At 64.5% G+C, this 12,544-nt stretch overlaps 1 protein-coding gene across 1 annotated transcript; it reads right to left on the bottom strand.

Annotated features, from left to right (window-relative positions):
- Window positions 1–63: 63 nt before the first annotated feature.
- Window positions 64–8,353, bottom strand: LOC124083021 (synapsin-1-like). Its single transcript, XM_058574318.1, has 4 exons — window positions 8,154–8,353; window positions 5,195–5,308; window positions 944–1,396; window positions 64–642 (listed from the first exon to the last, which is right to left on the bottom strand). The coding sequence occupies exons 1-4, from the start codon at window positions 8,351–8,353 to the stop codon at window positions 246–248; spliced, it is 1,164 nt and encodes a 387-aa protein (XP_058430301.1). The 3' UTR covers window positions 64–245.
- Between the last annotated feature and the right edge of the window lie 4,191 nt (window positions 8,354–12,544).

Here is a 12,544-nt window from a genome sequence, read left to right on the forward strand (position 1 = left end):
CCCTGCCTCCCCCAGATCTCCTCCATCTTCCTGCCCCGAGCCCCTGGGGCCGCCCCGGTCACCCTCCGTCCCTTCCTCCTGCCGCCCAGTGCAGCCCCCTCCCACCCTCTGTGGAAGCCGCCTCCTCCAGGAAGCCTCCGGGCTCTGCCGGGGACCTGGGTGGAGATGCCCAGGCGCTGGACCCAGGATGACCTGGCTCCTCTCCCTGTCTGTGTGGCCTGGGAAAAGTCCTGCCCTGGACGGTCTCAGGACGGGCAGATGGGCATGTCCCCAAGTCCCCAGTCCCACCCCAGGGAAGGCTGTGGCCGAGGGACGGGGCAAGCTGGGGACGGGGGTGAGGCTGCAGGGACCCCATCCTGGGCGGCCTGCAGCAGAGGGGCCCGCGCAGCAGGACCAGGGCCGCTGGACCAGGGCCCCTGCCTTTGGGCGTCCATGGGCCCTGCTCCTGGCAGGCCCCCTTCCTGCTCCAGGGAGTCGCTTCTCGGGACGTTCGTTTGAAAGAGATCGGTCTCCAAGTGCTGGAGAGGCGACTTGGTTTCTCGTTTTGGAGAAGGAAGAGCTTGGACAGCAGTCACGCGGAGGCCCCGGAAACGAAGAGCTCCTCTGTCCTTGGCCGGAGACTTGCCGGAGCTTGTCCTCTTGCTGTGACAGCAGAAAGCAGGTGTGCACAGGGGAGGCCCAGCCACCTGACAACGTGCACCTGCGTGCACACAACCACACACGGGCACACGGCACCCCCACCCACCCAGCCCTCGCTCAGCGCCCTGCCTGCGACTCCCCTCCCCCCAGCCCCCTCGGTGGTCCAGGGAGACCCTGCCCCAGCCCTCCATTCCCCAGGCGTCCTGCTTTGGGACCAACAGGGGTTGCCTTCCACACCGATTCCAACGGTCCTCCCCGACCCACCCGACCAGGCACAGGTTCCACATGGAACACGCCCACTCACTCAGGAACTTCCACAGGCTCCCTACAGCCTGGCCAGTAGGGAGCTGAGAGGTGGCCGGGCCCGAGGCTGCGCAGCTGGCAGGCAGCAGCCCGCGCAGGACGGCATGCGGACGACCGGCGATGGCACCGGCGATGGCCTCCAGTCTGTGTCGGAAGATTTCTGGATTCCACAGTGGAGGTGGGATCCCCGGGAAAGTCACGTCTGACACCCCGAGGCGGGAGCCCAGGTTCCTTGGAAACTCCTCCATGTGGAGCCAGAAGTGTCCCCAAGTCCCACCCGGTCCAGCCCCTCTGGTGCCGCGGCTCAGCCTGGACCGCGCACCTCCAGGCCTGGGGAGCCTCCACCCGCGCTGGTCCCCGTGGAGGCTGGAGTCCTGCCCGCTGCCCCCAGGGGCCTTCCGCCTGGGGGGGGGGGGGGGCTGGGTCTTGGCCCTGGAGCTCTGACCGCCCTCTCCTGGCCACTCCTCAGAGGTCCCGTCAGGGTGCCCTCCCCAGGTCAGGCCTCTGGCCTGGGCCAAGGCCTCGCGGGCCACGCTGAGCACATCGGCCAGAGCCACTGGACAGGCGCGCACAGGAAGGAGGGCCGTGGCCTTCCAGCTGAGGAAGGAGCCGGGGACAACCCCGCTGGGCAGCCCCTGGGGACGGTGGGGTGGGGCCGAAGAGCCCGCACTGAGGTGGGGAGCGGTGAGGTCCCCGAGACCAGGAGGCCTGGGGGCTGGGGGCCAGGGAGCCGGGGAGGTGCGCAGCGCCCTGCAGAGCTCGGAGGCCCGGCCCCAGACTGGACTCTGGCTCCTGTCCACCCTCCACGGCCTGGGCCGCCCTCTGCCAGCACAGGCAGCCCGGGGGATGCTCCAGGGTCCCCTGGGCCTTCCGCCCCTCTGCCCCAGCTCCCAGGGCCACGCGGCCCTGTTCTGCCCAGGGGGGAAGGGAGACGACCCGGAGGTCACCAGCGCCTGCAGGACAGCTGGGTCTGTGCCCAGGTGGAGCAGAGGCGGCCCCAGGGCGGGCAGCGGGGCCTGGGGGGGGACAGGGAGGACAGGGGCTCACGGTGCCTGTGGAGCCACGCAGAGACCCTGAAGGGTGGAGGTCTGCCCGAGTGGGCGGGTCCGTGGTCCTGCGGGCTGTCCCCTCAAGCCTACAGCTGGGCTGGGGACGGAGCGGTCCTGGGCCCCTCCCCCCATCAGTGGGACAGCCTCCCAGGAAGGTCACCCTGAGAGCAGAGCCAGCAAGGGCCAGGACGGACAGCAGGGGACGCAGGGGACGGCCAGGCCTGCCCGGGGCTCCTCCCGCGAGGGTGGGCGGAGACGGACGCCAGCGCAGCCCCAGGGACAGCCAGGGCCTGGCCCAGATTCCCTGCTCCTGCCCCAGTTCGGCGGCCGCTTGCGGCCCCGCTGCCGGCCTACTTCTCAAGGAGGCTCCGTGGCCCCAGAGGCCCAGGCCGGCCTCCCCCCCGCAGCCTCCAGCCAGCCCGGAACCCGCAGGGGTCCAGCAGGACCCTCAGGGACCCTGCTCCCGACAGGGGCATCGTGAGGTCACGTGGCCCCTCTGACATGGGGCCCCGACACACCAGGGGCCACTCCCCATGCCCCACACTGGCAACTGTCCGGAACCTTCCAGATCACTGCTCCAGGGCCGGCCGTGCTCACGGCGTCAGGGCTGGGCTTTGGGCTCCGAAAACAAACCTGAACCCTGAGACTCAGCCCCGGGCGAGGGGGTTTCAGGTGCCACTGTGGACGCAGGGAAGGAGCCTGCTTTCCCCTGAGGGCAGCGTGACATGGGCCCCTGGGTGGCACCAGGGGGTCAGGAACGGCCTGGACCGCAGCCCAGAGGGCCTTGCAGGGGAAGGACCCCCATGGGCACTGACCCCAGCCCCGAGGAGACAGGTCAAAGTGACAGCAGGACCCCACGTGGGCAGAGGGGACAAGTGGCCATGGGGACCCTGGAAGTGAAAGGGATTATTCGTCTGTCCCTGAACTTGCCACCTGAGGGACGTCCCCTGCTGTCTCCATGTACGGCTCCAGCTGCAGGGGACATGGTGGCCTCCGTGGGCTCCTGAGACCAAGGGAGGGTGGACACCTGCCAAGGCCGTCCAACGTGGCTGGGAGGATTTCGAGGCTGACCCGGCCTCCTCCTGCCCCATGTCCTCCCCCTAGGTCTCTCCCGTCCCCGCCAGCCCCTTCCCGACAGGTCCCAGTCCTGTCATTAGCGCTAATCACTGCCATCAGCACAGCGGGCCAGGGCCTGGTGCCCACCCCAGCGCCCACCAGCCTCAGGTGCCCCCAGCGCCTGGCCCTGGCAGGTGGAGAGGGCTGGGGGCGGGCAGGTGGCGCCGGGCCTCCCTGTGTCCAGGGCCTCCACACAGGCTCCTCACCCCCTGACTGCCCCGCCCCGCAGGGCTGTCCCCATCCTGGGGGTCGGAGTCTCCTCGACCAAGGAGGCCGGCTGTCCCCTGATTCCCTCCCGCTGCGTCATCTGCCAGTCACCGGGGGCCCCAGCACCCACCTCCTGCCCAAGGTCTGGCAGCCTCGCTCCTCCTCCTCCTCCTCCCAGCCCTCCTCCCTCTCTGCCTCCCCCTGCGGCCTCCTCCAGCCTCTGTCCTCCCCTCCCCTCGCCCCGCCCCACCCCCACCGGCCCCCTCTCCAGGCCAATTAGACTGACTCTGGCGGAGCCTGGGAGCCGGCTGGGCACCGCCTGGAATGTTAATGCCCTGCCAGCCTCCCGGCCTCACCCCTCCTGCCTCCACAGACGGGGAGCAGGGAGGAGCCAGGCTTCTGCTGCCCCTCCCCGCCCTGCAGGCCCCTCCCCTTCCCCCCACCTAGCACTGGCTGTCACCAGGGTCCAAGGCTCAGAGGGGACAGCACAGGGCTGGGAGTCCGGAGCCCTGGGCCCCGGCCAGGCCCCTCTGTGGGTCTCAGTGTGCGGGTGGCCTGTCACCCCAGGCCCCTCTGTGGGTCTCAGTGTGCGGGTGGCCTGTCACCCCAGGCCCCTCTGTGGGTCTCGGTGTGCGGGTGGCCTGTCACCCCAGGCCCCTCTCTGGGTCTCGGTGTGCGGGTGGCCTGTCACCCCAGGCCCCTCTGTGGATCTCGGTGTGCGGGTGGCCTGTCACCCCAGGCCCTTCTGTGGGTCTCGGTGTGCGTGTGGCCTGTCACCCCAGGCCCCTCTGTGGGTCTCAGTGTGCAGGTGGCCTGTCACCCCAGGCCCCTCTGGAGACTGAGCAGGCTGCTGTGGTCACTTCATGGCTCCAGAGGTCCCACGTGGTGTCTGTCTTGACTGGCATTGGCCAGGCCAGGCCCCAATCAGCTCCTCACCTCTCACCCGGCCCCTGCCTGCCCCAGAGGCACAGCGTTCCTGTCTTCAAGGGACCCCTTGGTCTGCCTGTGGGTGGTGACCACCAGGGGCCACCAGGACTCAGGTAACCCCAGTCCCGCCAGTCAGCCTCATCCCAGCTGAGGGGTGCCTCCTGCTGGCCGGAACAGAGGTGCCCTAGCTGCCCCCACCCCTCCCACTCCCATTCCCATCTGAACCCACACAACCCCAGCCTCAAGGTCCTCAGAACCTGACAGGTGCCGATAAGGCGGCAAGGACACTGATGACCCACCCTGCTCAATAGTTTCACGGGTACTCATTACTTTTCATGGCTCATTCCCACTCATTACCAGGCGATAGGTAAACCCGCAGGCAGCCTCTGAGTGTCCCCACCAGAGCACCCCACAGCTGCCACAGCCCACGTGGGATCCCAGAGGGCACTCCAGCAGGCCCCCGGGGGACATCATTATCAAGCGCTCACATGCTGAACTCTGGGGACACGTGGGGGGCCCACTGGGCAGTCCTCTTGTCTCACTCTACAAACAAGTAAACGGGGAAATAGAGCGTCCAGAGTGGCCCGGGTTAGCAGGGAAACACAAAAGTGAGGAGGTGACTGGGGCAAAGCCAGGGAGAGGGCTCGGGGAAGACACCTCAGGGGAGGTGACACTGAGCTGGGGCCCAAATGACAGGAGACCAGCACGAAAGGGATTGGGGTGTACACTGAGGGGAGGCCCGTGCCAAGACCCTGGGGCTGGAACATGTGGCTGTTGGAGAAACGGGGAGCCATGGTGGCTGGGCAGGGGGCAGGGGCGCAGTCCAGGTGGCAGCTGGCCATGCAGAGCTGGTTCTGGTGTCCCCGAGTGCATGACTGGGGTGTGCGCCATCTGTCGTCCACACCTTCGGGGACCTTCCCCTTTCCCTCTGCACCCCGCCCCCGGCTCCGTACCTGGGACCCTTTGGGTGCCTTCTCTCCACCAGGGCCGCCTCCTGCAGCCGCTCTGAGCTGAGCGGTGGGTCCTTCTCGGTTCTGTCCAGTTCTGCAGCTGCCTGACCCACCCCACTGCCAGGAAGGGCGAGGGCAGGGCCCCTCCGGGGCAGGGGAGCGGCTGGGACCCACCGGGCGCCTCTCGTCCTGCGCCTCTTGTGAGCTGAGCCGTCTGCTCCCTTCTCAGGCTACGGTGGCCTCCCAAGAGCCCCCTGTCACCTGAGCCTGGGTGTCACCAGCAAAGCGCAGAGCATCGCAGGTGGGAATCGCAGGCCACGGAGGGGGACGACCCACCGAGAGAACAGGGTCCCTGAAGGACAAATGGACCAGCGGGGGCGGCACTCGTGGGGAAGGGGACCTGCCACCCACCCGCAGAGGGCTTATCCTTCTCCAGGAACGCAGCCGGGAGTCCGCGGGCCAGCGGCGCCCACCCGAGGGTCCAAATGGAACCCCAGGTGAACAGAGGTCATTCACAGCACCCAGACAGAACCCAGCGCCAGGGGACCTCACAACCGCGAGGGGACATCACAACTGAGTGGCTGCGGAAAGACCCAGGCGTGAGCGTGGCCGTTACCGACCCCGTCCCTGTCCACGGAGGCTCCTGGGAGAGTCCAGAAGGGAGCTCATGGGGTCCCGTGGGGTGCTGGTCACCTCTGTCCTCATCAGGAGGCCGTCCTGGCCACGGTGACCTGGCAGAATGCCCACCTCTGGGATCCGCCAATGCACAGTGACGTCCACTGGATGAATTTCAAAAATACAGTCACTTCAAAAACACAGCAAAGTGCCCCCCAAGCTTGAGAGTGACAGCCGGGGGCGCCCCAGCCCACAGGACCTTGGCATGTGACCTTCCTGACTTCTGTGCGACCCCAGGGCTTCACGGATCGCCACCATCACTCCCTTTTTCAGTTCCACATGGCAGTGGAGTGCAGCAGAATGCACACACGCAGAGCATGGCTCACTCCCTAGGTCCCCTCTGCGGCCACCTGCGGTTACCCCGGTGCTGTTTACAATGAAGCCAGGAAAGTCACTCAGGGCTGCTGTCCTCCCGAGGCACCCCCTCCCTTCCCTTTGTTACCCTTTGTCTGGTCCAATCGATTCCTGTTATTCCCTCCCCAGCCTCCCTCGTTTGGGGTCAGAGAAAACATTCAGCCTCTGGTTTTTTGGAATCGGCTTCCTTTACTTAGCGTGATATTCTGCAGTTCCACCCATTTGCTGGCAAATGCCATAATCTCATTCTTTATGGCTGAGTAATATTCCATTGTGTATATGTACCACGATTTCTTTACCCATTCATCCCCCGAAGGACACCTAGGTTGTTTCCACTTGGCTATTGTGTGCTGAGCTGCTATGAGCGTGGATGTGGAGATTGCTACCATTTTAAATGCACATGGGACTCTACCCTGTCTTCCTAGGGGCGTGTCTTTCGCACACTTTGTGGGGGCTGGGCCTGGGCACTACTGATATTCGAGGCTAATAAGTCTCCGTTCTGGGGCGTCCTGTGCTCTCTGGGTTCTCCCTGGGGCCTTTCTCACTGGGACAAGAGAAGACCTTTAGCAAATGGAGATCCCTGCTGGGAGCCATTAGCCAAGTAGGTATGACAATTTCCTTGCCAGCGTACCCCATGTTGCAGTGACATTGAATGTACGTGACCTTGCTCAAGGACCAAGGCAGATTAGGGTGTTCCCGGTTTTAAGAAAATCGTGTTTAGGGCGTTCCCAGTTTAGGTTCCAGGTTTAAGGTTTAAGATTATTCCTGCTGGGAATAGGGCGTATCCTGCTGCCTGAGTTCCCCTTGAGTTCTCACGGGATTCAGACAATATATTTTGGAGATAGAAGCCCAGTGGAGGGGGATTTGGGCAGAGAACGTGGATTTCCCCAGAACGTGATTGTAGACGGCTGGTGTGAGTTCGGGAATAAAGAGTTGCTGTTTGAATCTACAAGCTGTGTGGTGGCTCGTGATTGTGTGCCCAGCCAGACTGCAGCAGATCCCGATGACAGGACAGGTCCATGTGTGCTTCCCAGAGTTTGGCACGTCATTAACTCCGATGTCACCCACCTGAGGACTTACCCAAACTGCCCACAAGTGAAACTGGCTGGACCGTCTGACCAGAGAGGCACAGCCTGACCACCCCGTGCTGAGGTCGCCGTGAGACTCGATGGTCAAGGAAGTTTGTTAACATTTTCCGGACCTAACAACCACTCAGCTGCTGGGGGAATGCCAGCCTCGTCCTCTGAAAGTCCTGTCTGCAATCAGAGAGCCCACCCTGGACACGTCCCGGTCACGTCTCCTCCCTGCCTGTGAGTCCCCGTGCTGTCCTTGGATGCGCCCCTACCTGTGACCCTGGATGGTGTCAGGCTGAGCTCCCCTCTTTAGGGACCTCTTTGGATGCCCACATCTTCAGTGACAACCAAAAATATCTCCAGACATGACCCACCATCCCCTCCGGGTGAGGTCACCAGATAAGGTGCAGGACAGTGGCTGATCCCACCACCTGGGCGCACTTAACCAGCTTCTCCTGTTTATCTGAAATTCCAGTGGAACTGGGCGCCCAGCCACCTGTGGCCTCGAGGGCAACGTCCCCGGCTGAGAACCGGAGCTGTCTCTTGTCCCTGGCTCCCTGGCAGGGTCCCCTCCATCTCTTTCTTCTCCTGATGGACACGTTGGTGGCAAGCGCAAGGTTTTCTGCTGCAAGTGACAGAGACCCTTGCTCAGCCTCGAGGGGCCAGGTCTGCCCGGCAGGGAGCGCGGAGCAGGCTGGAGCCCAGGTGCAGGCGGCAGCGTGGCCGGGTCACCCTCCTTCCGTGCGCTCTTCCCGGCCCCGGGTGGGCATCGCAGGCGCCAGGCCACAGTCACTCCTGGGCCGTCCAAGGGCCCTCCCTAGTGATTCTCGGCTGCCATTGGTCATTCGCCCTCTCCCGACCTATCACGGGCAGGGGGTGTGGCTGCTGTGGCCACGCCCCTCACCCCCTGAAGCCCGGTGGTGGCTGCAGACTCTGTTGGGACAGACTGGGTGTGGGTGACTGGGTGACGGTTGGCAGCCAACCCCCGGGGCCGATTTCCCACTTTGGCCTGTTGCCTCCAACGGTCCAGCGACACCTGGGAGGGCTCTTTCACACCCATGGTGTGCTCTTGGGTCTGTGGGCCTCGAAGCCAGGAATTGTTAGGCCCTCAGGCCCCGTGACCGGCACCCTGCGACGCTGCTTCCTCTCTCCTGCTGCCGTGCCTCAGGGCCTTCGCACCTGCTCTTCTCCTTTCCAGATCCCACATCCTTGGTTTCCTCTCTCAGGTCCCTTTGCAAACATCCCTCTATGCCAATGGGCCACCCCTGAGCACGCGTCCATTGGGGCCCTGCCTCCCCAGCCTGGGGACCCCCCCCTCAAGTGCTGCCAGAGCCCACATCACCTGGTTCCTGTGACCTGTGTTCACTGACCTCTCCTCTGGCTTGAAGGGCAGCCCCTTGAGGGCAGGGCCCCGTGTCCGGCGGCTGCTGTGTCCACAGGCCTCCTGGTGCGCTCGGTGCCCCGCCCCAGCTCTCGTGCTCACTGGCTGAGCTAACTGGGACTGGGGACAGGTGTGCCTTGGCGCAGGGGTGACACCCAGCCCCGAGTCCACACCAGGAAACGCAGACCCTCAGCCTTCCCCCTTCCCTGCCTGTTTGGCAGCGAGCCCAGCCCCCGGCGGTTTCAGTGCCCCCCCCCCGTGCCAGGCGCGGGAGACGGTCTAGTCTGTTTGTGGCAGAAGCTGAGACAGGACTGGGGACTGGAGGCCGGAGGCCACTGATCACCTGCCGGTGGCCCCTAGTGGCCGACGGTGGCCCCAGGGACTCCCCGGCTGCGCTGGGGTGGGATAGGCTGAAGTCGGAGGTGGGCTGAGGACCCGGAGGCACCCGGCCCTGAGGGGAACGGCCAGAGGAGGAGGCCTGGGCCCGATTCCTGCCCTCAAATCGAAGTGCCCGCGGCCGGCAGAGGCCCCCAGTGGGACCCAGGCCGCAGGGCAGAAGGCGCCAGGCTCGGGGTGTGGACACGTTAAAAGGCCTGAGCCCCTGGAGAGGCCACGTCTGTGGAGCTTGGGTCCAAAACGGGAGCGTCTGGCGGCACCCACCCCAGTGGCCGGGCTGAGCAGGGACGCGGTGACAGATGACAGCTCTGTCTTCGTTTCTCGCGGGACCCTGTGCCGGTGCTTGTCTTCCTGTTTTGATTTTCAGGTGAGGACGCTGAGGCACCGGGTCCCACACATCGTCCAGTGTCCCCAGCTGGTCAGCTCAGGGCAGGAGGCCAGCCCACTGCAGGGTCCCGGAGGGCGGTGTCATCCTTTGGATTTTTGCCAGTCTCAAGAGTTACAAGTGACAGTTTGTTGTCTTCTTTTGACTTTCTCTATTGTCACTTTATCAGGTAGGATTAGACATAGATACAAGAAAAGTGTCCTGAGCCAGAAACGTCAGACCCAGAGGAAGCCACCGGGGCTGGCTCCTGGCTTCCCTCCCGCGGTCCTCCCCCAGGTCTGACCACTGGACGGTGTGTCACTCCGCGCCTGCCTCCTCATCGTCCAGCGTGGCTGCTCAAGACCCAACCATCATGTCTTACCTTCCAGTCGTGGGAAGAAAGAAGGGGTAAAGGAAAACGAAGAGCACCCACCAGCCGCCCGCCCCTTCCCACAGACCAGGACCTGAGCACCTGGCCCCCCTGTGTGGGGCACTGGAGAATGTCTTCATCCCAGGGGACTACTCACCCGTCTTCCTGTGGGAGAGGCCGGTTCTTCCCGGGGACACTCCTTGCCTTGGCCATCTGCCCAACCGTGCTGGGCTCCGAGGACTTGTGTCACAGTCCAACAGGAGAGCCTCTGATGGCCCCGAGCGGCACCTGGATCGGTTCTGTGCCCGGCGCTGGGGTGGCCAGAGGCCAGTGTGCAGGGACCCCCCAGAGGCCGGTGGCCATTGAAAGACAAAGGCTGGAACTGTGTGTCTTGCTAAGTCCCTGGGGACAGCGACACCCCGAGGTCGGAGCTCACCCCGCAGTTGGCAGCTGGTCCTCCTGCTGTCGCTCACTCCCCTTAGGCCCCTGGGCAGCCCGAGCACCGTGGCTCTCCTGCATTCAGCAGGAGACAACTAATTTATGTAGCTCCAGAGCCTGCACTTAGCCAGGCCAGACGACCCCATTCTTCCTGTGACAGGGGTTCCAGGCCCTTCTCCGTGGTGGCATGCTCTGCTGAGGGCACGAGTCATCTCCGCCATGGAGAGTCACTCTGCATTGACCGCAGCCTCTCTGGGTGGAGTCCAGACAGTAGGGACAGGCACAGAACCCTCACCTCCTGTGCCCAGACTCTATGCTCCTATTAATGTGGCCATGGCTGCATCCACCCTAGAAATAGCTTTGTCACTCAGTGACTTCCCTGAGCCCAAGCCTGCCACAGCCTCCAGGAGTCCAAGTGACATCCACAACCCCTACCTGAACGAGTTCAAGCAGAGACACCACCCCACGGGCGGGCCAGGCCTCCTGGCTCCGTTCTCCTCCCTTGAGCCACCCCACAGTCTCTCCTCAATGCAAGGATCACAGGACTCTGCACCCCACCCCCATCCCCCCACGCCAGGTACCACAGTGACATCCAGAGGAAGGCCTCTGTCCCTTCCCCCAAAGCCCAGGGTTGTGTCTGCTGGCTGGGAGGGGACTGGGTCCAAGGGCCATTCTTGAACCAGTCACTAGCCAGGGCGAGCCGGGCCGCGATGGCACAGGACGCCCGCGGGCCAGTGCTGGGGGAAGCCAATGGGGGCTCAGCAAGGGCGGGGGAGGGGAGAAACAGCCCCGGGGACCCCAGCAGGTACCGGGGCTCGGGGCCTGGGAGGGAAAAGGGCCTTCCTGGCCCAGGCGAAGGGGCTGGGAGGGCAGGACGGGGTGCCGCAGTGCCCGCCGTGCCCACAAAGGTCGCTCTGGCTGCTACGTGGAGAACAACTGTGTCCAGGACGGAGGCAGAGAGGCCGGTGGAGACTGCGGCCACCCAGGTGAAGGGGTCCACGGGAAGGTGAGGGGACTTCACGGTGCAGTCACGGGACCCAGAGGGGGAGGGGAGCCTGCGAGGAAGACCCCGCCCTGGCTCGGCTGCGGGTCCCTCCTGTGGGACAGGAGGTGGGGCTCCAGGGGCCCGGGGTGGGGCGGGAGCTGGGCCCTGGGCCTGCGGCTGGTGTTGGAGACCCGGGAGCCGCTGGAGCAGAACCACTAAGTGGGACCCCTGTGCCGTCCTTCCTCTGGCTGCCGGAAGACCCCGAGGGAAGCCAGCGGCCACCGGCCAGGCTGAGCTCCTGGCCTGGATCCTGCTGCCCGCCTCCCCATGCCCGCTGGCCCAGCCTGGGGTCCCAGGAGGGCTGGGCCCAGGTGGCTCCACTTCCCAGAGGTGGACACTGAGGCTCTGGGCCCAGGGAGCCCTCCCAGCCCGAGCGGCCCTCTCCAGTCCCCCTGGTGCTCAGCCCGGCCCTGGGCTTGTGCCTTGGCCTGGGAGAGGCCGTCGAGCCTTGTGGGGTGGAGAGGCCCGCCTGGCCAGGCGTGTGTGGAGCGGGGATGGGGGACCCCGCAGCTGGCCCTGCCTGTGTCCCTCAGCGTCTGTGGTGCCTTCGTTGCCTGTGCACACCCTGGGGCTGGAGACCAAGAGACCAGGCCTCCCCTGGGTGCTGCCTCCAGATGCAGGCTCAGGGCCGGGCGCAGCAGAGGCTTGGTCCCTGGGGAGGTCCACGGGCCACTCCCATCCACCCACAGTGGGAAGGGGTATATATTCCCCAAAGATAAACTTAAAATAACCTTTTTTACTCTAAACTTTTTAAATTTGGATTCATCAGGACTTAGTGCTGCGGAAAGGCATATGTGTCCAAAAAATGTACATAAGCCCAAGGTACTTTGGAAGGATATTCTAACAGGACAATGGAAAGGTCCTGACCCAGTAATTGTCTGGAGTCGGGGGTCTGTTTGTGTGTTTCCACAGGGAGAGAAGCTTGTGTGGGAGAGAGAGGCTTGTGGAAAGCAGCTGGTGGCAGTTGAGGCTCTGAGGGTTTTTCCTGAGAGGCTGTTTTGTTTGGCGTGTGTGGTTCTAAAAATAAAGTTAGTTTCTTTTGACAAGTGGCTCCTGATTGTGCCCAGCCAGACTGCGGCACACAGTGTAGCCACCAGGCCCGAGCCGGAGCTCAGGAACCCCCAGAGGTGGCGAGTGGCAGCTGTCGATGGTCCTGGTCCTGCCCAGACGCTAAAAAGCCAAACCGCCCCCTCTTGCGGCATCATCTCTGGAGACTTATCCCCCGAAGAGTGGGCTCATCCCGCCGTCTGCCCGCCA

The sequence above is a fragment of the Marmota monax genome, unplaced genomic scaffold (genome assembly GCF_021218885.2).
Source record: "Marmota monax isolate L192 unplaced genomic scaffold, Marmota_monax_Labrador192_F-V1.1 WCK01_AAM20220418_F8-fsc00051, whole genome shotgun sequence".
Taxonomy (NCBI): domain Eukaryota; kingdom Metazoa; phylum Chordata; class Mammalia; order Rodentia; family Sciuridae; genus Marmota; species Marmota monax.